General features: G+C 37.5%; 1 protein-coding gene across 4 annotated transcripts in view; it reads right to left on the bottom strand.

Moving 5' to 3' along the window:
- SORBS2 (sorbin and SH3 domain containing 2) overlaps window positions 1-23,095 on the bottom strand; it is a 79,010-nt gene that overhangs the window by 48,295 nt on the left and 7,620 nt on the right. Inside the window, exons 4-9 of one of the 4 annotated variants that reach the window (XM_026080780.1) lie at window positions 14,038-14,182; window positions 11,504-11,679; window positions 6,231-6,297; window positions 5,081-5,125; window positions 3,740-3,926; window positions 516-630 (exon numbers count right to left, since the gene is read on the bottom strand). In XM_026080780.1, the coding sequence (XP_025936565.1) occupies window positions 516-630; window positions 3,740-3,926; window positions 5,081-5,125; window positions 6,231-6,297; window positions 11,504-11,679; window positions 14,038-14,182 (735 nt within the window). Of the gene's footprint in view, window positions 1-515; window positions 631-3,739; window positions 3,927-5,080; window positions 5,126-6,230; window positions 6,298-10,663; window positions 10,688-11,503; window positions 11,680-14,037; window positions 14,183-23,095 lie in introns of those variants that run through there. The other 3 variants (XM_026080798.1, XM_026080804.1, XM_026080789.1) reach the window with 3 other exon arrangements.

Genomic DNA, 23,095 nt, shown 5'->3' with positions numbered 1-23,095 from the left:
TGGCCATTTGAGTTTTGAACACCTGAAACGATGGAGACTCCACAGCCTCTCTGGGCAACCTGTTCCAGTATTCAACCAAAATCTGCTTAAGGATATGATTAGGCATGTCCTGAAAACACAAATAGTTTATTTTTATGCATTAATTAATCAGATATCATATGTGCTGTTAATACTACTGAAAATGTGATAAAAAGGAGTGCTGGAGATGCATGCCAAATAGAACAAGCAACTTCCATTAATTTATAGATCTGTTCATCATCCATAAAGTTTCCACAGTGATTCTTCAATTTCTTGATAATGCTAGAAGAATTAAGTGTAGCAAATATACCAAACCCACATTTTCAACGCAAACATCAGGAAAGAGCAAGGAAAAATTTCTGTGAAATCACATTTGAAAAAGGACCTTCAATAATCATCTAAGTAGTTATAATCAATAGTAAATAAATAAATAAATAAATAAAAGACCTCTCACCAAACCTCTTCCTGTATATCACCATTTCACTTATGTCTCTTACCGGTCTTTCATGTTCAAGGATTGATGACTTTCCTGGCTCATATTCAAAAATACTTCTTGGTTCAGAACGGAATTTGCGGGTATCTACCTTTCTGTCAGGGGGATCCCAGTCATTTCTAAATAACAAATAGGAGCAATTCAGTTGGACTGTCTTCCCCATCTGCTCTACAGCTGCATGCAAGAGATATACGTACATCAACAGATGAATTTCATCATCCTTCCTCTTCCCAGATTTTCCCAAATTTTTTCCGACATACCCTCTCACAATACCATGACATACCTCCTCAAATCTCAAATTTATTATACTTGCTCTTACGTGAATCTCATGATTTACTAYACTAAGTAGTATGGACAAATGATAGATGATTGTCATTGCACAATATAAGTAGTCCATACCAAAAAGTTACAACATTTTCTGAGACAAAAAAATGAGGAATTATTTTAAAAGACAATATGAAGTTTAATAGATGCTCTTTTTACTGATCTGTAGTAGAATTCCTCCTGAATATTCTGTAGCAGTATACTGTTTCCTTGGAAATTTGAATGGATAAACAAGACTAGCAAGAATTTGAAGTTCTTTAGGACAATGACAGTTGATGTGCGGACAAGAACTTTATTCATCATCTCTATAATTATAAATTTGCTTTCAATTTACCAGTGTTATGACAGAAATAAAAAATAATCCCTATTATTCTGCTATTTTTTGTCCCTTCACCATGCTATATAAATGGCTACCTACACATTTTTGGGAGACAGTTAGCTAGTTACTATTACAGTAAGAGCTATTATTTCCAGGCAGTTTTTGTAGTCACTACCCATACTGCATTTGGAATAACTGTAAGCCACCCACCTTTTTATGTAGTTCTGTTGCAAATGATCTACTAGGTCCTCACAGAATAGGTGAAGGAAAGGGGAAATTCTGGTAGTCACTGCCTATGTTTACAATAAGAAAGAGCACAGTCTGTCTAAATTATGTCAGCCTTTCTCTTAGTTTGATGTGACCTGACACACATTATGTGCATTAAAAAAAAAAACCAAAAAACCTAGGGAGTAGCTTTTTGTTTATAGTATGTTTATGGGCACAAGCTCTGGGACACGGGCATCTCTACTTATAAAATGACACACATTTTTAAGTGAAGTAGTTCCATACGGTTCTTTACTACATATTTTTACTGAGGAAAAGTGACAGTTGCAGAGGGAGTATTTTCTGAGAATGAAAAGGAAAATGGAAATGTTCTAATCAAGTTGTATTATATTGCAATTTTCTTTGAAGAAAAAAAGATGCTACTGAAATTCTGATTCACACTCAATCCCCTGTGGACTATATTTTTGAGCCTGACTGTTAACGCAAAGCATATCTTGCCTCCCAGGTCTAAAATTGTGATATACATAGACCTTAAAGCTCTTATGTAAGATGTTAAATAGTCATATTTTGTAGGCCATTAAAAGGAGAATTTTCCAATGACAGGAAAAGACTGACTAGCTCTAGCTATCAGCAGCAGGCAAACATAACTGAAGAGTTTGGCATCCTTTAGCCTGGAGAACGTGGATTTCCACTGCCTGTCTTAACTTGCAGGAGATTAAAAGAGGAGAAGCAGAACATCCAGATTAACTGCTGAAGCAGTTATTCTCAAGCTTGACAAAAGGAACTGTAAGGGGTCTCAGTTTCTGTGACTGAGGCATTCGGCCTGGGACCAGATGACTCTCATAACTTCAGAGATGAGGCAAAGCTAAGCAGATCTACATTTTGGCGTCTTGCTAACAAAACCTACACTTCTATATGGCTTGCTAACAAAATTCAAACCTCTTGGCCTTCAGGAGGCAGCCCAACTCTAACACCTAGCAGTTGCTCTTGACAACCTGCCCTCAGCAACAGCAATAGCCAAACTCAATAGTCATTGAGCAAAGTATCTACTTCTGTACACAGACCCCAACTCAGTCACAGAATATAGGTAAGAGAAGTAAAGAGAGGATTTCTCCATAAATTTCTGAAAGGGCAAACAAAACCAAACCTGATTTAAATGCATGACTCTAAGTGGTTTAGTTTAGCAGGTATAAGCATTGCATGTGCTACTGCAGATCATACAACATTCTATTTCTTTTTCCTCTGACATACGGTATACCTGCTGAATGATCTTTTGGGTTACCACTATCTCAAATTTTTTCAAAAAGCCAAAATCATAAACTGAATTTTTAACACTTCAGGTGCTCATCTCTTTTACAATTTATTCAAATTGCTGAATTTTTTTTATTTGAAACTTTAATATTTGTTCAATTTCTACATGTAAAAATGTTTACAGTGTCCAAGCTAACAAATTACCAGATTTTGTTTTGCTGCTTGAAGCTATCCAAGACAGTTGCCTTGCATCCACAAATGGAACAAGAATGAATGCTTTTAGTATTAAAATGTATACATACATAGATACACACATAAAAATGTGTAATACTGTAATATTGTATTAACAGATAGTATTCATGAATGTAAACACTAAAGAAAAGCTGTGTGCTTGAGGTAGTATCTACAGCTATGATGAGGATTCTAGAATTTGCACACAGAGCACTCTTCATGTTTTCATCAGAAGGATAAGCATTTATTTCCTGAGCTAACAGGAATTAACTGCTACCAGACTGGATTTAACTGATGGTATCTGTTTTCATGCAGCAAGTGAGAAGTGATGAGAAATCTGAAATGTCCTTTTAATCTGGTCTATCAAAAACACAGATGGAGATTAAAAAAATGGGGATATAAAATTCTTCACAGCTCTGGGGGAAACAAGGGGTGATTGTTATACTCTTACAGTTTTGCTTTCCTTGAATTTCATTTACTAAATCATTTAGATTCTGTCACTTTCCTAGTGAATACCATGAATAGCCTTTCCTGCTCAGAGTCCACCCTTATAACAACTGTTCCAGACAGCTGCTACAGCGTGGATTGCTCCGAAGCACAACAAGCAGGTCAAGCCTGCTAAATGAGAATGAAAATCTTAAATGCTCATGGTGGCATCACTTGTAGGAATAAGCACTTCTTCAGCATTTTGAAGAAATGGCATTGCCAGGCATGATGCCCAAACTAGCAGTGAAGATTATCCCTGATCAAATTACTGTCCCTTGAGTAAAGGCCTTGTAGCCACATTACTTTTATAGTTGTTGTTTTATCCTTCATGATATCCTGTAATTGGATTACTGTACAGGCCAAGAACACTGTTTGAAAATACACTAACATACTTTTCTGATGTAGACCTTTCCCGCAGATGATGTGGTGGAACTGGAGGTGGCACGTATGGAGGCTGTAAAGTGGATGAAACCTTAAAGGCATCAGAGCTGCTGTCAGAAGCACTTTTAGACAATGGTCTGTACGTCTGAGTTTTTGCAGCTGGGTGTGCCTGAGCAGAGAAGGATGGACTGTAGCTACCTAATAAAAATGAAAAACAGAAATAGTCACAGTGTGAGAATGAGTTTTAATAAATAAAACATGCAATACTACAGGAACCCACAGTGAATAAAGCTGCGATGTTCTAAAAAGGTATAAATGCATTATTAAAAGCACATTGTTACATAATATGTAGCTCATTATAATACTTATGTATTTCTATATAAATCTACAAGCACACAGGTAAAGTACAGTACAGTTAAATTACATTAACAACTAACAGGGATGGAGGGTTAATGGCTGCATGTGTCTATCAGAACTGTTAATGGCAACCTGTCATTAACACCTAGGGCTCATCCTGCCTCTCAGTTTTTCTTAGGTTCAGGAGGAGGGACAGGAAACAGATATGCTTTTCTCATTGTTTTTAGTAATTATTTTTAGCTTGGGACAATTAGGCAATYGGACATCTTGAACAAGATCTTGAACAACTGACACACACAAATGCTCTCAATAATGCAACACAAACATTGAAATGAAAGAATTTCAAATGGGATTTTTGCATAAGGCACTATGGGTTTTTGCACATATAGTGTATTCACACTTTTTTTTTTGGTTCTAGTAAATACTTCTGCCACCTCTGAAAGATGTATCAATTACGTAAGTATTTGATGAATATGTCTTTCCTGCAGCTAAATGACATCAATGCCAGTGCCTATAGCAAAAATGAACAAGATCATAAAACAGAAGCATCTTGACTAGGCAATCTTACCGTATATTTTAAAAAGGTGCTCTAAGGACAACCCCCTCAAATATCTTTGTCTTCCCATATATGTAATTAGCATTTGTACATTCACACAGTAGTTCCCTTTTCATTTTGACATGAAAAGACCAAGTTACTCACAATTGTTAGTGAAAATAAATGCAATTTAATCAGAAACTACAGTATTACAATGTATTCCATCTGCAGGAGGAGACCCACAGCTGCAATACATTTCTGTAGCAAGAATGAAACCAAAATAAAACTTTGTTTCATTTGGGAAAAAAAGGCATGAAAAAACACCAACTGAGATCAAACAAAATGATAAAAGAAGCGTTTATATAAACATTATAAAAGCAAGCCTGAAGCTGACTACCCCTGTTACTTGCTGACATTAACAAATGCGTCATTTTGAAGTGAGGGAGGGAATAATTCCTACCAGTACTGTATGCATATGCAGTATTATACATGTCTGTGTCGTCATCTACAAAAAAAAACATACATGTTACAGTAGTGCAACACCTGCCAGTTTATCACAGCAATGCAGCTTTGTTTTCGCAAATACAATCAGCAGATTGGGAGGCAATCGAGTCCGGTACTTCTTCACCTCATCTCATGTAGGTGTTTTCTGGAGACTCTCTTTTCCCATTATACTTACCATAGGCTATTTTTACCATCTTGTTGGTAAAAATGGTATTGTTTTGCCAAGACACCCACATTGCGTAGTTACTGGTTAACCCCAAATTGCAAATTATAGCTGGCTGGCTGTCCTTCTCCCTTCCCCATGCTCCATTTCTTCCTCTTGTCAGTTTTATTAGAAACTATTAAGCTGTTGTTCCTACCATGAAAAACAACCTCAAATATCTATCCATGTGACTAGTGCTCAGAACAGACCTTGGAAGCCAAAATTTTCCTATGTTTACATTTTTTTCCTCCCACTAACATTGTGTGCGACCATACTGAATGCAAGCAATACGTCAGCGGAATAAAGTCTTCCTCCTTCCACAAAGGTGTAACGAGCATGATTGCTGTTTATGCAGTTTCTTAACATCCTTGGATGTCAACCATGATAAAGGAAGATAACTCTAAAGCTAGTAATGTCACCAAGGCTCCATTTCAACAAAAACAAATATGGCATGAGATGGAAAAAACGCAATTTAAACAGAAAGTGTACCCTCAAAACAGCCTGTTAGCCTGTGTTGTTCTAACACACAAGCTCTGCAAAAGCAAGCTGGAGTGTGTGGTGACCCCTCACGCTGGAGAGGGAGCAGGCAATATTCTCTGTGACATGCATCGCTTCACTGAGCTCCATGGTGACACGGAATCAGGCTGGTTTCACACCTATTTTAATCACTTTAATTTTTACTTATTTCTAGTAATAAAATAAATCCATTATAAAGATTCAGCTTTTAGCAGAGGAAGATAACTCTCTTGGAAGTAAGATCTGTGACCCAATTTAACCATTTGATTTGATTCACTATCTCATACTTAGTGAACATATGGATTTTCATACGGCAGCCAATCAAAAAGCAGAAAAGTGCATTTCTTAATATTGAGAAATATATGGCCAAGACAAAAAACATACTTACCAGGCTTATGAACCATATGGATTTGCTTGAACATTGTCTTGTACCAATCCTTCGGCCTGTCAACTGTCTAAATAAAATACAGTTTTCAACAATTAACAAAGAAATAAAATTATCTGTGTGGACAGATCTGATCRAACCTTTAATGCTATTTTGGATGCAGAGTTAAGGCCCATCATGCTTTGTCCCCTATTCAATATTACCATTTTCATACCTTCTATTTCAAATGGTGTATTTGTTTTTCATCTAGGAATCTCTGCAACAAATTCTGGAAGGCATTCAACGCTGATTCAGTTTTGGACTGTGATCTTGGAGAATAGCAATGCTTAGGAACATAGGAATTGGTGCTAGAAAAGCTTATCTTCTTAGTGTCCTATATTTGACAATGACCGTACAGGAGAATGCAAGAACCTCAGCTATTACAAGCCTGTAGGAAGAGCTTCTTTTTAATGCCTGGCAATTTCTGACTTAAATTATCTTCAAAATGTTAATGCAGACATACTTTGGAATATTACCAAGAAAAGAGTTAAGACAATACTACATTTAGGAGTTAAGTCTGGGGTTGTATGCGAACAGTATTTACTTTTATCAAATTTAAATTTGCCTTTCCAGGAAACTTAGTTTTYTTTTATTCTTCTATTTTGAAAAGAGATAAGCAGGTAAATACAATTTACCTATTAATATCACTCATTAAATGTTTATCTTTACTTTTGAAAACTAAGCAGTCCCAAAGTTTCCAAGTTTTTCTCACATCAACATTTGCCTCACGCTTCTAATTATTTTTCTCTCTCACCCTTTCACCTTTTCTATTTTTGGGGCATCTTTCTTTGAGATAAGATGATAGTATTTCAGAAAAGGAAGTAATATTGATTACATTAAGGCAAACATGTTTTCAGGATTATTTTCTACTTCTTCCTAGGTCCTAAAATTTTACTTGCTTTTCTGACTAGCAGAAGTTTTAATTCAGATGAACAAAATTATCTTATAACCCCATGGAATTAGTTCCATTAGTTAGAACCCACAGGAATAGTTCAGAGGATCCCATCTGATGTGTAATATCTTGCATTAGATAATAACAAATCTGCAATCCCTCTGCCTGCTCCCCTTTACAGTGAAAAGTGAAAATCCACATATTCTTCTCTACAAAATAATCTGAAGATCTGAGTATGTTTACATGGCTCCATATCATTTTAATGAATCGCACTTTTGCTCTAAATTCTTGTTAAAGTTACTATACATAACTAATCTGTTTTGTTAATGTTGGTGAGCTCTTACTGTGAGGAACTAGGTAGAAGATGCTTCCATATTTTGAGGAATGAATATGAGTTCTCATAAAATTGCAATTAAATGGCTTTTTTAGTTTGTTTAAAGGAAGAACTGACGGTCAACTGAAAAACTCAGAGATCCACTGGGGAAGAAAGGAATTCAAGTGGCAGGTTATGCTTTTCACCAAGGCCTGCTTGCAGGAAATCTAGGAGATATAGCTTTGTATCAAGACCAGGCCCCTTCTCCCACCCACCCCCATTGCTGATTTCTGCCAAAGAGATGACTCTCAGAAGTAGATTTGGGCCATTTTAACTTGATTTCCCTAAAGGTATTAAACATTTATACCAGCAGAACTTGGGTAAGAATAATTAAGCAGGACTTCAAGCAAGTATGCCGCTGGGTGCTCCAAGGTCATGTAAGTTCTAAAGCTTACAAGGAAACCCAGCAGCTTTGAAGTCATTCATGCACATGACCATACCCTCCATGAAATCCCTCATTTCCTACAGTAGTAAAAACCAGTGCTGGTCCTACGGTACCACCCTGCCTCTTTGATTGTACTGGGCCAAAAAAAGTCTTCCAATTGAGCTTGAATAAGTAGTAGGTGAATAGATAGGAAATAGTGCAAAAATATTACTGCCAGGACCCTACTGCTTTGCCAAGCGACAAAGATGTATAGATACCTCTTTGCCAGATCTTCCTAATCAGCCAGGTCCTCCAAAAATCCACAAAAACTTCCACATACAGAGCAGGTATAGAGAGGCTTCCATGTGACCAGAGAAGAAGGTCATATTACCCTCCTTCCCAACACATTTCTGGGCATTTTAATTTTTTTTTTTCTTGTCAATCCTTTCCCCCCTCCTCCATGTTCAAAGCCTCAGCCAGTAATTTCACATTACATTATAGGCCAGATAAGATGAGTTGAGGTATAGCATAAATTAATTTCAAAATATACTTTCTCAATTTATATTCACTAACCCCAAAAGCCAAAATCTGTTTGCGAAATCAGCAGTATTCATCAATGTATCAAGTCATTTCAGATGTCATACTGCTTTGCATATGTTATTGCAATTAAATGGTGGCACACATGTATCATATGTGAATGAACAAACAGCCAAATAGCATTAAGAAGGTCTAAGAAGTATCTGCAATTGATATTTAGAAGTACATAATCATTGCAATATTCTAACAATCCATCAGACTACACAATTAAAGGACACACTTAGGACTCTCAGTGGACCTTCTGTTCTTTTTTTCTAGCTGAAATGTTACATCACTAACTATGGAAAGGAAATCTGGTGGGAGTTGATCTTCCTTCTTACAAAATAAAGTTTTTTTTCCAGTGTGCTGATTTTGATGGTTACCCACAAAGCAATCATTTTGGAAAATTTTAACGCAACTAAAACAGTGCAGTCATACTGCTTTCCATGAATCTGTTTTTTCTTTTCCTAGGACTCTGGCAGTGGTAAAGTCTGGTTGTGCCATTTGACTGAATGCTTTTCTGAGAGAATGTTTTTGTCACTCTTTTCCAAAGACACTATCTCCAATGCCTTGGAATTTCACCATCTTAGAGGCAGGGCTTGGCACAGCAGCAACACTTAACAATGATCTGAATTTTCAGGCTTCAGACTTGCACTTTCCTGAGCTGGCAGGAGCTAAAATAGTATGGAGGTAACATGCTAACATGGTATGTAAGTTTGGAGAGAAGGAAGAGCTTTATAGGAACCCTTCCCGTCTCAGCAGCTTTGGACAGAGACAGTTTGCAGGAGCAGAAAGGGAAGAATCACTCTGCTTTCCTTGGCTAAACAGCTGTCACAAATGATGTTCTGAGAAAAAGACAGGGAGAAGATCATCACAGCTTGAAAAACCTCTTTACTCCTGAAAAGCACTCCAAATCCAGACTGTACATACATCCAAACTCTTTTTTACAAGCTTCCCTTTAGGTAGCACAGTTTCAGAACACAATGGGTTTGTTATCTATCACATTTGAATCCACATTTGCTGCTTTTTTGAAAAACTGTTGCCTTTTTCATAAGGATGGAAGAATAAGAAACATTTAATCTTTGCATGCTGTGTAAGCTCAACTAATTTGAAAACTTCTTTATCCCTCCAGACAGTGAGTCTGAACTTTCTTGGAGAAGACTCCTATTTGAATTACCCACTGACCTTGGAGAAAGAGCAAGCAATATATCTATTCTACCTTCTCTTGTTTATAGGAAATGCAGTTATAGCACCTTTGCATGTTTCTGCATAGTACCACGCTCCTGAGAGATGCTGAGGTGTAGCTGATTTTAATCTTCTGCTGACAACTAYGTCACCTTTTTTCTCACACTACTAGGGTACAGTGGGCTTAAATATACTTGTGAATATTCAAAATGTAATCTCAGATCAATACCTTGAAAACAATCTTACTTCTATCCAGCTAAGTCCTAAGGAGGCAGAATAAGTGCACAAAGTAGCATGCAGGACAGACACACTCTCTTACACACACACACACACATATAAGCATAATCTTTTAACTCATATCTGATCATGAGACTCATTTCTACAATACTAAAGTTAAAAGCTGCAAGATATTTTGAAACTGAAACATAACATAAAACAAGAGCAGCTGAAAAATGTCATACTTCAATTTGCACGCAGACATTTGGGAGAAAATCTCAGAGATTCAGACCATCTGATCAGAAAGTTAAATATAGGTTGGCAGCTTGCCAACTCCATTAAGCACACTTGAGGGGGATTTCTGTTATACTCTTATATAACTAATACCCACCCTGTTAAATAAATCTGCTATTTAAAAAAGCAAACAAAAATAATGACTTTATCCTACATAAAGGGACATATTTGCTTGGAGAAGGGGTAGGAAGCTAGAGCACTGTTGCAAGTAAATTTATTCATTTTAAAAAGACTTCTGATCATATTATTTGTCTATATCAAAAATAAAGAGAGCAAGAAATGCCAGAGTTTCCCCCCATTCTTATCAGAATTGTCCCCATCTTACCACTTATTCTGAATTTTTCCTACTGTCTCTCTCCATCAGTTCCTGATTTTCCCCCTAATTTTTCAATCCATTGAAGCAGTTCTTGGCAATTACAACAGAGCCCCATATGTCAGTGTTGGCAGGGAGGATATATCCAACAGCTGTTACATCCTTGCACCTCACAAAACTTCACCTGCAAGGGCTCTGCTGCTTTCATCCTGGCTCCCACTCTTCCTACTCTTTCTCCGACTAGCACAGTACTTCTCCGACTGGGAAGGCCAGTAAGCACTTCCTTTACAGACCTAGTGCAGCTGCCACTGTGCTGTCTGGACCAGCCAGAAGAGGCTGCCCTGACAGCAGAGTGGAAAGAATGCTTCAGCACAGTGAAAACAAAACTCTTCAGTTTGACATCCTGGGACCACTAAAGCAGTCACTAGTGGCATATCATCAAAACTGGGCTAGTCACAATGAAAGGGTTTCCATGCTGTTCATTTACATGTCACCCAAGGGCACAACGATCATATATTGCACTCCCATGACAATATTAGTCACTTGCATTATTATCAGAATAAAACTATTAATTTCTACACTACACTGATGAAATGAGAAAAATATCCACCTCAAAATGCAGGAACGTGAGATAGATATATTTATATATATGCATATGTATGTATACATATAAAATATATGTATATATATATTTRCATGCACACACACACATATATAACACGTATAAACTTTTCTTTCGTTTTAAAAATGACATGACAAATGCAATTACTGCATGTATCCAAAAGGCAAGGATGCAAGAGACAAAATTCTGACTACTCATAATTAAAACTAGAAACATGAGGTTGCCCAATTATGCTCCCATTAGCAGTCTCCTTTTCCTTCAATACACAATATTATATTCATGAGTCTCTTGATTACGCACACCGTATTCCATGTTATATAAGACTAGAAGAATGTGAAAAACCTATTACCAACAATCGATTCATTGTATGAGTTCATACACAGATTCTCCAGAATTTCCTACCGTTCTAATTGCTGTAGGGATTCCAGATTCATCTACCGGGCCAATCCCTGCATAATGTGGAGCTTTAATGACTGTAATTTTTTTCTCTTCCTCTGAGGATCTACAGATGGGTATTGTACTGGTGCTGGTGCTGCTGCCAACAGACTGAACATGCTGTGAGTATGTCTCTGTGGACTCTGTAAAGATAATGTGACAGAATGTTGTATAACGATACAATAGTCATACTTAGCAGTTATGCTTTACAATTTCAATGTGCTGTATGAAGACTGACGACAATCTAAGAACCACACGCACACACATTTCATAAAAACATTTTCTTAGCTGGGGCTTCCCCCTGCTTAATCTTACATCATCAGAGCTATAAGCGTGTTAATGCATTAGGCTATTCAGCTCAGAAATTCTTAGGTTAGAGGCACTTTTTCATAGCCTCTTGGTCATGCAAAAAGGAAAAAAAAMCCCACAAGCCCAGGAAAATCTATAGAGAGACAGCGGTAGCACAGCCCTTCTTCCTATAAATCAAACTTGCATTTTTCCTACCCATCTTTTGAACTGATTTAATTTCAATAGTTCTCCTCCTCCCCAAACAGCACAGAAAATTACTGTCCTGTAAGCACAGCAATAGATTTCATTCAACATTCGACAAAGATTCACATGATATGTGTTAGAAATATTAAGTTCTGACGCATGAGTATTTTTTAAAACAAATTCCTAGATACGGTTTTCATCTCCTAAAGGTTTGTTGGTATGTTGAAGTACCTCTTTATGTAGTCCATAAAAATGAACCTCAGTAACTTGGCACCAGTAGAACAATCTGATGATCCACCTATAGTACTTCAGGTGAATGCTGCAGGCTGTTGCTGGTTCCTGCCAGCTTGCAATATTTCTATCGCTCTCCCCCAAATCTCCCTTTATAATTAATTAAATTAATATATCACTATTACCATTTACCTCTAAAATTCAGAGCGAGTTATTGATTTAACAAAAAATGCCTTGCTGCCAGGATGTGTCATGTGAAATTCTCTGGTGTTGTAGATGAGGTACTTCTCTCTTGCATGCAGGAAAAAGAGCCCTATTCCTTCAAGCAGTGTGTTGCAATAAATAATTAGTGGGCTATTATGGCTAAGCATGTTTTTGTGCAAGAGCAGGCACAGTGTTTGTCAGACATTGCTACTGCAGGATAAATGAAAGTAGGGAGTAAAGATAAATATTTCTAGCACTACTGGTGAAAATTACAATTGCCTTTCATATGACATTAAAATCCTTTGATTTTTCCGAAGCAAAAGATTTGAATTCTCATATAATTCAGTGAAAAGTGTCTGGTTACTGAAAGCTCTAATTTTAATTCAAATATTTCTGCCTCCTCCTACTGCAAAGAGTTGTATTTGGCATGACTGTTTCAGCTGTTTACTCAAGTCTGAAATCCTGTAAATAATCCAGTACTACACATATATGGTGAGGGGCATCTCTGTGTGGCAAATGTCTGAATGTTTGGGCCTTTTTCCCAAAGTGCATGATGTTAAATTTAGAAAACATTTGGGATTTGAGCCTTCATTCTTTGTAGGCCTCAAACTGCTGCCATCAGTGGGATTTTTTCATGAGCAAGGAGAATAAAATCAGGCTGTTATCGTGGAATATAAAACTTCAGCAACACACAAGAGCAAAAGTCATGGGAAAACACTTTATTTGTTTCAGGTATTTCTAAAATAAAATTGATAAAGAATTAGATCAGGAAAATGGAAGCAGTCAAAGAACCTAGGATTTAGGGATGTGGAGAAACCCACGCGCACAGGTTTTGTGCTTATCGCTTAGACATAGTTAAGCAGCATTTACCTAAGCCGTAAGTCTCAGAGCCGGAACTGTCATCTAATTTGCCTGCCTGCACAACAAAGAAGTAAACTCTAGGATCACATTCAAAGTGTTTTTTGCATGTATGTGCTATCTAAATATGCAAACACTGGTGGAAAAAGTGGCAAGCAAATGACTGTACTGGCAAAACTGGATTATACTGACAAAACAGAAAGTTCCTTTGTAGGGCTGATCATTTAAATATTTAAAACAAAACAATAAATAATGCTCTATAAAAAATAAATAAATTATAAACTGATAGGACTTCAGGTGTTTAAAAGCCCAGAGACTCAAGCTTTGTAGCAGTGTTTTCACTGCGATTATAGAAGTCATGGGGAGAAGCAGCGTACAAAATTGGTCATTGGTTTCTTAAAGCAGGCAAAATCAGAAGGGGGCTGTGCAAGCTGAGTTGTATTGATATATGCTCTCTTTCCTCAGCAGAGGTACTGAAAAAGTGGTGAGAGGCCACTCTCATGCACGCAAGCGATACAACTTAAAAACTCCATTTCAGGAGTGACCATATCTAACAATAAACGCTATTATTTCTTGCGTTTTTTCTCCCCAAGGTAGATGAACAGACAATATCTTCACTATGGCTATAGAGTACTCTGCAATTGTTTGCAATCCCGGCCAAATGAATCGGAATATGCTGCATAACGTATAAAGTAAACGTTCTGTGCAAGGCTTACCCATTATCCTGCCATGCTGCATGATAACAATGTTGGAATTGAGAGAAGCTGGTGGAGGGAAAGCTGAAGAAGGGGAAAAAGGCCTTTGAAAGTGACTCACTGGGCTGGCAGCAGTGCCAGAGTTCCCATTCACTGTGATCTGAGCCTGAGAGAGACAAAACAATATCCCATTAAACTACACACAAAGCCCTCAGACTGCCATCCCCGCAACAAGTACCAGTCGTCAGGTATCTAGCTGCAATGGGATCTGCATTCACTGAAATACAAAACTCATCACGAGGCAAGCAAAATATGTTCCTTATACATCTTGTGCCTCCTCCCTTCTCTCCTTGTAAGTGCTGCCTGTGAAGCATACTGAAGTCATGGGGAGGTGACAGAAAGACCATGGTCAAAGCACTGAAGAGGAGCTGCACAAACAAGGTCTGCGCAAGTCTGACATCAATATAAAATGAAGATGGCAGTAAAAGTTCCTCTCATAACACGACAAAGGCTGCCTACCGTAGGTCGCTCACTCGATGAGACGTATTCCCTTGATACACAGCTCAACTCCCATTGATATTAATGGGAACTCTGCATTCAGACTAAAGGGAAAAGTCTCATTAAGAGTAGCTACAGAAAGTGAGCCAAAGCCTCCTTAAAAAGTGGCAGACAGCACAAGTGATTATGGGATGCTGAAGCGCAATCTATCACAATAAAAATAAATGCCACTGATACAATCCCCCCCCGCAACAGCACAGGAGAGCAAAAACAAATAAATGAAATGGGAAAGCTAAGCAAACTGTCAATATAGCAGCATAAGAAGCCATTTGTGCTTTAGTCTCAGGAGATATTTCTGAAACAATCTGCTTCCCCGCCCCCAGGTTTAGGATTCCCCACATCTGGGCTGTAGCACTGTTTTGGGGAGTACTGCAAGGATCAAAACAGAGATATCGAGGAGGCATACTGAATGAAATGAGACAGCGGTAAATACTTTGACAGGAAAGGGAGAGAAGCTTTCTATAACCCCTCTTTTCATGCAGAATGGTTATTTTCTTTACATCTGAACAAAAGCTTTGCTCAGTTTTATGTAACAAGAGAAGAGAATTAAAACAGCATGAATACGTGGGACACTGTGAATGTTATTAATATAAAATGAGACTATTTGGTACAGTAAATGAGAAGTAAAAATTATACTAAAAGGTATATTATTGTTATATTTTAAAATGTAATAATTGGCTCATGATGTATTTTGAAGATAACTGATTTAAAATTTTTAACACCTCAGCCTCCAATAGCTAAGAGAGTAAAGTAAGTTCTGGCTCCTATGCAGGCATCACATGAACTCACAGATGCACTCAGGKTTTTTACATTTTAATGACACCCGTTAGAGCTGAGTTGAAAAGTTTGCGTTATGGTGATGTCTCCATTAAAACTTTTATGTTTAAAAGTTTCATCTCTGAATAGTCAAGATCCAAAACGTAAATGATGTTGGTTTTTCTCACACGCATCCTCCAGAAGTACTTGAAGCTATTAGAATACTAGAGCTGAATAAGCTCAGTGGGAACATTYCAAGAGACAAGAAGGAATGTTTTCAGTTGAGGTTCTCAGATGAGGCCATATATCTCTATCCTTGTTAAAGGGTTAGCCTGCTCTCTGTTCCTGCACGTTGCCATTTTTGGAAAACTTGTTTCTAAGCAGGGCATTTATTTACTACAGTATTTCTTTCTTTGAGTAAGAGAACTAGTGCAAGTTCATTCCAAACTGGAAAGCTACTCCTATGAATTTCTGTAACAAAGTATTTAGATCTTTGTGTGAGGGGCTTTACCAAACGGCTGGGTCAGACAGTATGGCTCATACACTAAGCAGTGCTCAGTATTACGGTAACAGGATGCACACAAGTAGCTGATGGACATCAGTCATGAATGTATATGTGGAATGTCCATATATAACAATTGGACTATTTCACCAAATTGGAGGCATTTCCCAGCTCAGTAGAATGACCTCCAACTCTTTCATGCTGTTCCTTTTCCTATGCTCCTTTCTCCATTTATTTTTCCTCCGGTACACTCCACTGGTGCTCTGCTGCTGGCAGAGCTACCTACTTCCACCTTGAAAAGGTTCCTTCCAGGCATCACGTTTAACCTTCCTTCCCCGTGCCAGTTCTGGTGTCTGCACATCAGGAGCAGCAGCTGCCTGGAGGTCTGACTCAGAGCAGCCAAACAGCAGCCAGTTGGGACTGGAGCTGCTTTCTGACTCTCTCTCTGCTGAGGCAGGCAGCAAAGGGAAAGAGGGCCTCATTACAGATGTCTGAGTAGCTCTGTGCAACAACACTGCACAGCCCACCCCTGGCTACAGGACATTGTATGAGGCTGAAATATTCAGGATCAATTCTTCAAGCTTGTGACAGTCCTGGGTTTGGGAAAAAGGCAAAATCTAATGTTTATTTCCATTAAGATTTCATTTGATTCCACAATTTTGAACTACATAGAAAGAACTCATGAAAATTACTTTAAAAGGGAAATATTCATAACTGGAATGGAATCTAAGAGAAAATAAATTCCCAAACCAGCTGTTCTGATTTTTTTTTAAACTCCAATTCTAAATATAAGATTGAATAAGAACTTTTTATTTTATAATTCTCATCTTATACTTTAGGTTTTCAAAGAAACTAAAGTCTAGGTTTTTATGATTTTCTCAGTAGTTTTCATTTACAAAATGAAAAGGAGTCTCCCTCCTTTGAGAATGATGATCATCACAGCATCTTTATTTGCAGGGGTGGAGCTACTAACTGTGTGTGTGTGTGAGCATGTAACCACAGCCTCCCCATTATTTTCTCAGTTTGTGGATACATTTAGAGTCATTTGGCCCTCCTCTACACAGGAATGGAGACAAAGACTCTTCTGAACTGCCAGAGATGGGTCTTGCCAGCAGTTTAATCTCTCTGTAAGGATCTTAAGACTGTCTTGGGGTTTTTGTCCTTTGATGGAAGATTCATCCTTTTCTCCTTGTCCATTAATGGCAAAACACTGTTAGGCTCACAGCTGCCTGACTGTTTCTAAGAGTGGAAGTGGTGGTCAGACCTGACTATGGTAGATCCCTCCACAGGGGAAAAGGAAAAGACTGTTCATTTTAGCTTACAAAACATTTCTCAAAGAAAAATATAGTTAGCTGATTATTTCAGAAGTAGCTTAGAAGAAAACACAGATGTTCCATGCTTCCCATAGCTAGTAGCTGGTCACACAGTGTTTGTACATTATTTCAGTACCAGTCTATACTGAACATGCTGTCTTTGGTTACAGGGGCCAGGCTGTGTGCAGATTTACAGCACTGATCCTTTACAAAGAGTTAGGAATGACAGCTTTTACATGCCTGTTGTTATCTTTTAAACAGCATCCAGAGCACTGACTACAGATAGCTGTCACTCTGGATGACTATTTGCAAGTTTTGGGGTTCAAACTACTTTTTAGAAAATTCATACAAAATTTAAGAAATACATACACCTTATGCTCTTTTTGGACTAAGTGCTCTGTTTAGTCTTGTAAATGATTGCACAAATACTTCAGCATGCTAAGTTCAAGTTAGAACACTGTTGTGACACAGTAAAACTTTGGTCTCAGCACAACTTTCACTTTTTATTCAGCATCAGATTGCTCAATCTAAATGAAGGCTCAGTTCTGACTCATTTAAATCATACAGATAATCCCAAAAGAAATGAGAAGTGATCTAGATTTGACCTAAATTCTATACCTTCTCTATTTACCCATACATGAGTGTACCAAGCTACAGAAAAGCTCATGTACATATAAAACAAACATGTAATTGGATACTGCTGTTCTCCTTGACTTAACCAAGAGAAAAGTAAAATGATACTTAGATACTACAAGATTATTTATGAAGTTCACTCCTATAAAAAACTGTGCTTAAGAGAGGGAAGGTTAGTTAGAGGAGAGAAAACAGAAGCAACTTCATGCAGTCAGTAGTCATGGCTGGAGGAAAAAATTGTGTTAAATATTGCCAATATTTACTATGAATTTACAAGTTATATTAATGAAATCCGTACCTCAGTATAAACCAAAAAATGGTAGTAGCCAAGAGGCTACAACTTTGCAAACCTGTAAACCACTAATAGTATTTTAAACAAATCTGTTCAAAATCAATAGATCTCTTTCATTAGTGCATTTGGATCAGGTATTTACTGAATGACTCATTCATTCTAAATGTTCAGTACACCTTGGCTGAACACTGATCTGTGCAACAACTTGGTATCATTTCACTGGCTATTACCAAATCTGCTATGCAAATTATTTTTGTTAATAATAGTTGCAAAATGTATTCTCAGACTGTGAACACAGAAAACTATTAACAGAATACTTGTCTGAGTAATGGGACAACAGACAAATTTGAATTCTCTTCCCCTTTGACAACCTGTTTGTACCAAACGGAGGAGGAAAAAAGGAAGGATAATTACATGAGAAGTGGCAGCAGTGTTGGTTAAGGTGGTGCCATCTGACACAGCAGACATCTGGCTCAAGGTTGGGGAAGGTGTTTCAGAGCAGTCAGTAGTATCATAGCTACAAGTCTGTAGCTCRTCTAGAATGGCTGTGGAGGACTCGCTCACTGTGCGGGAGGAGTACTCACTCATGGCAGAGTCTGTGCTTACAGAGGCCGTTTTGTTCCTGTGGATAATACTTTCAGAAGCTAGGAAGGGGTATTTATATGAAAAATGTGAAAGGGCTGGGGTTTTATAAAAGCGTGAAGGCAAAAAATCATCAAGCGTTGGCAAAGAATATGGTACTAGATGGGTGCCACTGTCTGGTGAGAAAGAGGCTCTGTTAACTGGTACCACAGGAGGAGGAAGAGGCAGTGGAGAAGCTTCTGTTGCTGTTTGTCTGTGTGTCTGTGAAGCATTTACCTCCATCACAGGGGCAGTTACTTTCTGGTTTCCAAGCTGAGTTTTGAAGGGGAAAAAAAAAAATAAGAAAAGAAAACATATTACCAAATCAGTAAAAACTTTTCCCTTTGCCTCTTGCTGTGTGTAGGAGAATTACAAAAGCGTAAGTTTTTCAGTAGCCCTAGGAAGTTCACATTCACATGGATTAGGAAAGAAATTAACCTCTATATATATGCTCTATACTAAAGCAGGAAAACATGAAAGAAAGGAATGCATCAAATACTACTGGAAGCAATGCCAGAAACCATAGTGCTCTGGGGATGAATATTCATAACGTGTTCCATATATTAAATGATCTCAGTCGAGGACTGATGAGGTTCACACTATTTTATACTTTACATAAATATGAGACTAGCGAATGCCGTATGTTCATTTTGTTTGTAAAAGGAAAAAGCAATCTGCAATTTTGATCTCCAGAAATGTTGTGCCTTTTTTCCCAAAGAACAGATATCATTTTGAGATGAACTGTAATGTACAGATTGGCAAGACTGTAAAAGGAAACCCTAGAATTGAATGTTCACATGACCTGCAAACAATAGATTACAGAGTTTTTTTTCCTTTTATGACTGAATATATTTTTTCCACTGCCTCACTGATAAAAATGTTTGGATGGCCTTAGAATTTCAAGCACCCTGGAAGCACCCTGTCAGCCTACCAGCTAACAACGTAAGGATAGCAGCCTTTTCAACATAGAAGGACACAAGGATTATTAGGGTACCTGGTTTAAATGTGAGGAAGAAAAAGGATTGGGAACAGAAGAACAGGACAGGGATGATTTAGTACTGAAACAAAACAGTAGTTGGTTGGCTTCAGCATCATTCTATAAGAGAACATCCTCATGAGAGCACTTTGATAAAGCTCATACATTATGTGGCAAGTTATGTTCTCATGTTTCAAATCAGTCACAGGACACTGGCTTTGAACTAGTCTTGCATCTGCAACTTCTTTTTCTATTAAAGATACATGAAAAGCATGTTGGCATCCAATCCTTGCTAAACAGCTGTACGAATCCTTCTATACCATCTGTCAGCCACAAGCTTTCCATCAAGTTCTCAAATATGTCAAAATACTACCTACTGCAGCACTAATGGTTTCACTTCTAATAGTGCTGAGGAACCCTTGAACAGTTCATGGAAAGAATATTCAGGAATTTAAATTTACATAAAATAGAGGACAGTAAGACACCATATGCAGTAATTGCTACTTAAAAAATCAACTTTTATTCAAAGATATCACATTGTTATTGACAATACCATGCTTATTTCCTGTGTTTTGGAGTATGCAAATATCTTTAATCTTTTGAAAATGTTTTAATCTAACAGATTAAAATGCCATTTTGGCATTTTAATCCACAATCTGAAAATATCTTTAAATCCGTTATGGAAGACTTGGAACACAACCCAGACTGTACTGCTTATTAGAGGTCACTGGGGGCCCAGTTCCATAATTCTTGCTGAGATCAACTGGAATTTACACAAATAGTCTTAATGAGGTAAGACCATCTGTATGAATAAACATTTCAGAAAGAATCTTAAGCAAGTGAACAGATTTCCATCACTTCTTCCAAATGGTTTGAAAAAGCAGTTGTGCGCTACTGGGCCTATGGAGTACATGAAAATAGCCAGAAGCTACTGTTAAAATCGGCAGTTACAGCAGTAAGAACCTTAGCAGTAAGAATCTTATTCTGAGCAATGTTTCAAATCTGCAGTTCCAAAAAAAAAAAAAAAAAAAAAAGAGTCCAAAGAGATTACTACTTATTCAGAAAAGTGGTAAGTGGGTGTATGATTGTAAAAGGACATTTGAGTTTTAGAGATAACTAATTTGCCAATGGAAACTTCAAAAGAACAATGGAATACTATTAAAATAATTTCATGAATAGCAATCACATGCAGAGCCTAAACAGCTGGTTATATAGCATAACATGTTAGGGGTTTAAGATGCATGCATTTATGCACCTACATAAAAATGGTATGTAATGGTGCACAATTTTTCAGCTCACAGTTAGATACATAATGGGAATACAGAACTATCATTCATGCTCAATTTCATCATTCAAGTCACAATTCAAGATCTCCAGCAAAAGACATGAACCAGGAGGTAATGCGATTAGAAGGCAGTACTAATAGGAAGCTCTGAAGTCCTTGAGACGAGATATCCTCTCAGCAGCCACAGAAGTAGTTAGACATGTCTGAGCTAAAATATCTAAATCATTCCCTAAATTGTTATGATAACAAGTAACTCTGGAGACTCAAGAAAACTAACAAGCCTTCTGGATTCAAACTGAGATTACTGCCCGCATGCTTGAGAAAAGGAGGGACAGACAACACAAGAAAGGATATTCAGGGTGCATCCAGAGAGTAAATGAAATTGGATTCCCAAAGAATTAAATGCATTGTGTTTGGCAAATGGTAGCTGATTTCACCAAGCCAAATTCTCAAAACGAACATAACATTATCATCCTTACAACATGGGTAGAAGGAATGCAGCAATTCTAGTTACTGATTCCCAGCATGAAGTTTCACAGCTTTGTAAAGTAAAACTTTAATATTCTGGCTGGTGTAGCCTTTACCCTGTGGTAATGTGAGTGTTTGAAACGGTGACTGAAATCAACATTTTTGAAAACAGATTCAACCATTTAAAAAAAACAGATCTCTCTCAACATGAGGGTTGGTAAACTCTAAATAACAGGAACATCTGGCTACTACTAATCCATATTTTTCATCACTGTGAAAAATATGTGAAGGACCAGGCTGAATGCATTCAAAAAAATCTTTAAATGCTGGTTCCATTCAGTGTGTTTCAGATTAGGTTTGTTATTGTCATAGTCCAAGAAATGCTAGCAAAAGTCAGGTGAATTAACTGCCAAACAAGTATTTCATCCATTAGAATAATGAAAAATTACTTAAATTGTGTAATTATCTTGGGCTGTGGAGCCAATAGATGCAGTTTCACTACTGACACTTGAGAGAGAGAAATAAATATCAACACAGTCCGAATGAACTGAAGATCTCAAGTAAAGCTTTTTGCTGTTCCTTAGAAATGCTCACCTTCCATAGAAGAGTAAAATGTCAGGCCTGAAGCACACAGTATCCACCCAATTCACAAGAACTAGACAGATGAGCCTAGTATCAGTTTTGAAACTAGTCACCTGTCACTTTAACGTAAAATCTGTGGAGCAATGCAGGGTTACTAGTAACACCAAAGTGCTGGCCTTGCTTCAGCAGTCAAGACACATGAAGAGACTCAAAGATAAGTGAATAAACTCATTTTGTTAATACATAAGCAAAGTTTAGTAGACAACATTCAAATTACACCCATACGCTTACACAAATGGGTAAAAATACCTCTTATTTTTCATTGTTGTAAGCTGATGTCAAAATTTCCAAACTGATGCTGCAAGTTATAATTTCTATGTCCATTTTTATTAACTAATCCTCATATTCTAAATTCAATATAGGGAGGGTGTTCAACATCCATGCAAAACCACACCAATGACACAGAAACTAAAATGAAGACTACGTGCTCAATTTTCTTGGCTTGCTGCCTGTCCCCAAAATGTTGAAACCTGTCTCCTCTGCTTTCTGCATCACTCAGTACCTTGTCCATACATGACAAACAGTAATGTCTACATTACATAAATCTATTTAGAAACAGTTTTTTGAATTCCAGGCTCATTCTCCTAGACTGACATGTCTACAACTATAAGGCTGGCAAAAGAAACACTTTCATAAACATCCAGCGTAATAGGCTTTATTCCTCCATGACACCAGTACTAAGCCATTGGTTCACTCATCTATGGAAYTCAAGCAAGGTTTTGCAGCCTCAGTTTTAGAGAGTGGTATCCAGAATAAGATGACACTGATGAACCCAGGAACAAAATGAAGGATAAAAGTGACAGGTGTTTATTTCAGAAGATGCAGCTCAGAATTCTTCATCAGTTTAGAACTTCTGTTTATAAGAGATTTGGACAATGAAATTTCTCTCCAGTCTCATATTAACAAATACTAATTTCTCTGTTCATATAGATTAGGATATTTCCCCTGTGTTTGCAGTGTGGTACAGAGTAGCAGCATCTCTCAAGACAGTAGCATTGTAAAAGCCCAATATTAAGTAACTTGAATGCTTCTC

The sequence above is a fragment of the Apteryx rowi genome, unplaced genomic scaffold (assembly GCF_003343035.1).
Source record: "Apteryx rowi isolate R43461 unplaced genomic scaffold, aptRow1 scaffold_1158, whole genome shotgun sequence".
In the NCBI taxonomy this organism is placed as follows: Eukaryota; Metazoa; Chordata; class Aves; order Apterygiformes; family Apterygidae; genus Apteryx; species Apteryx rowi.
This window is presented reverse-complemented; position numbering and strand designations above follow the sequence as displayed.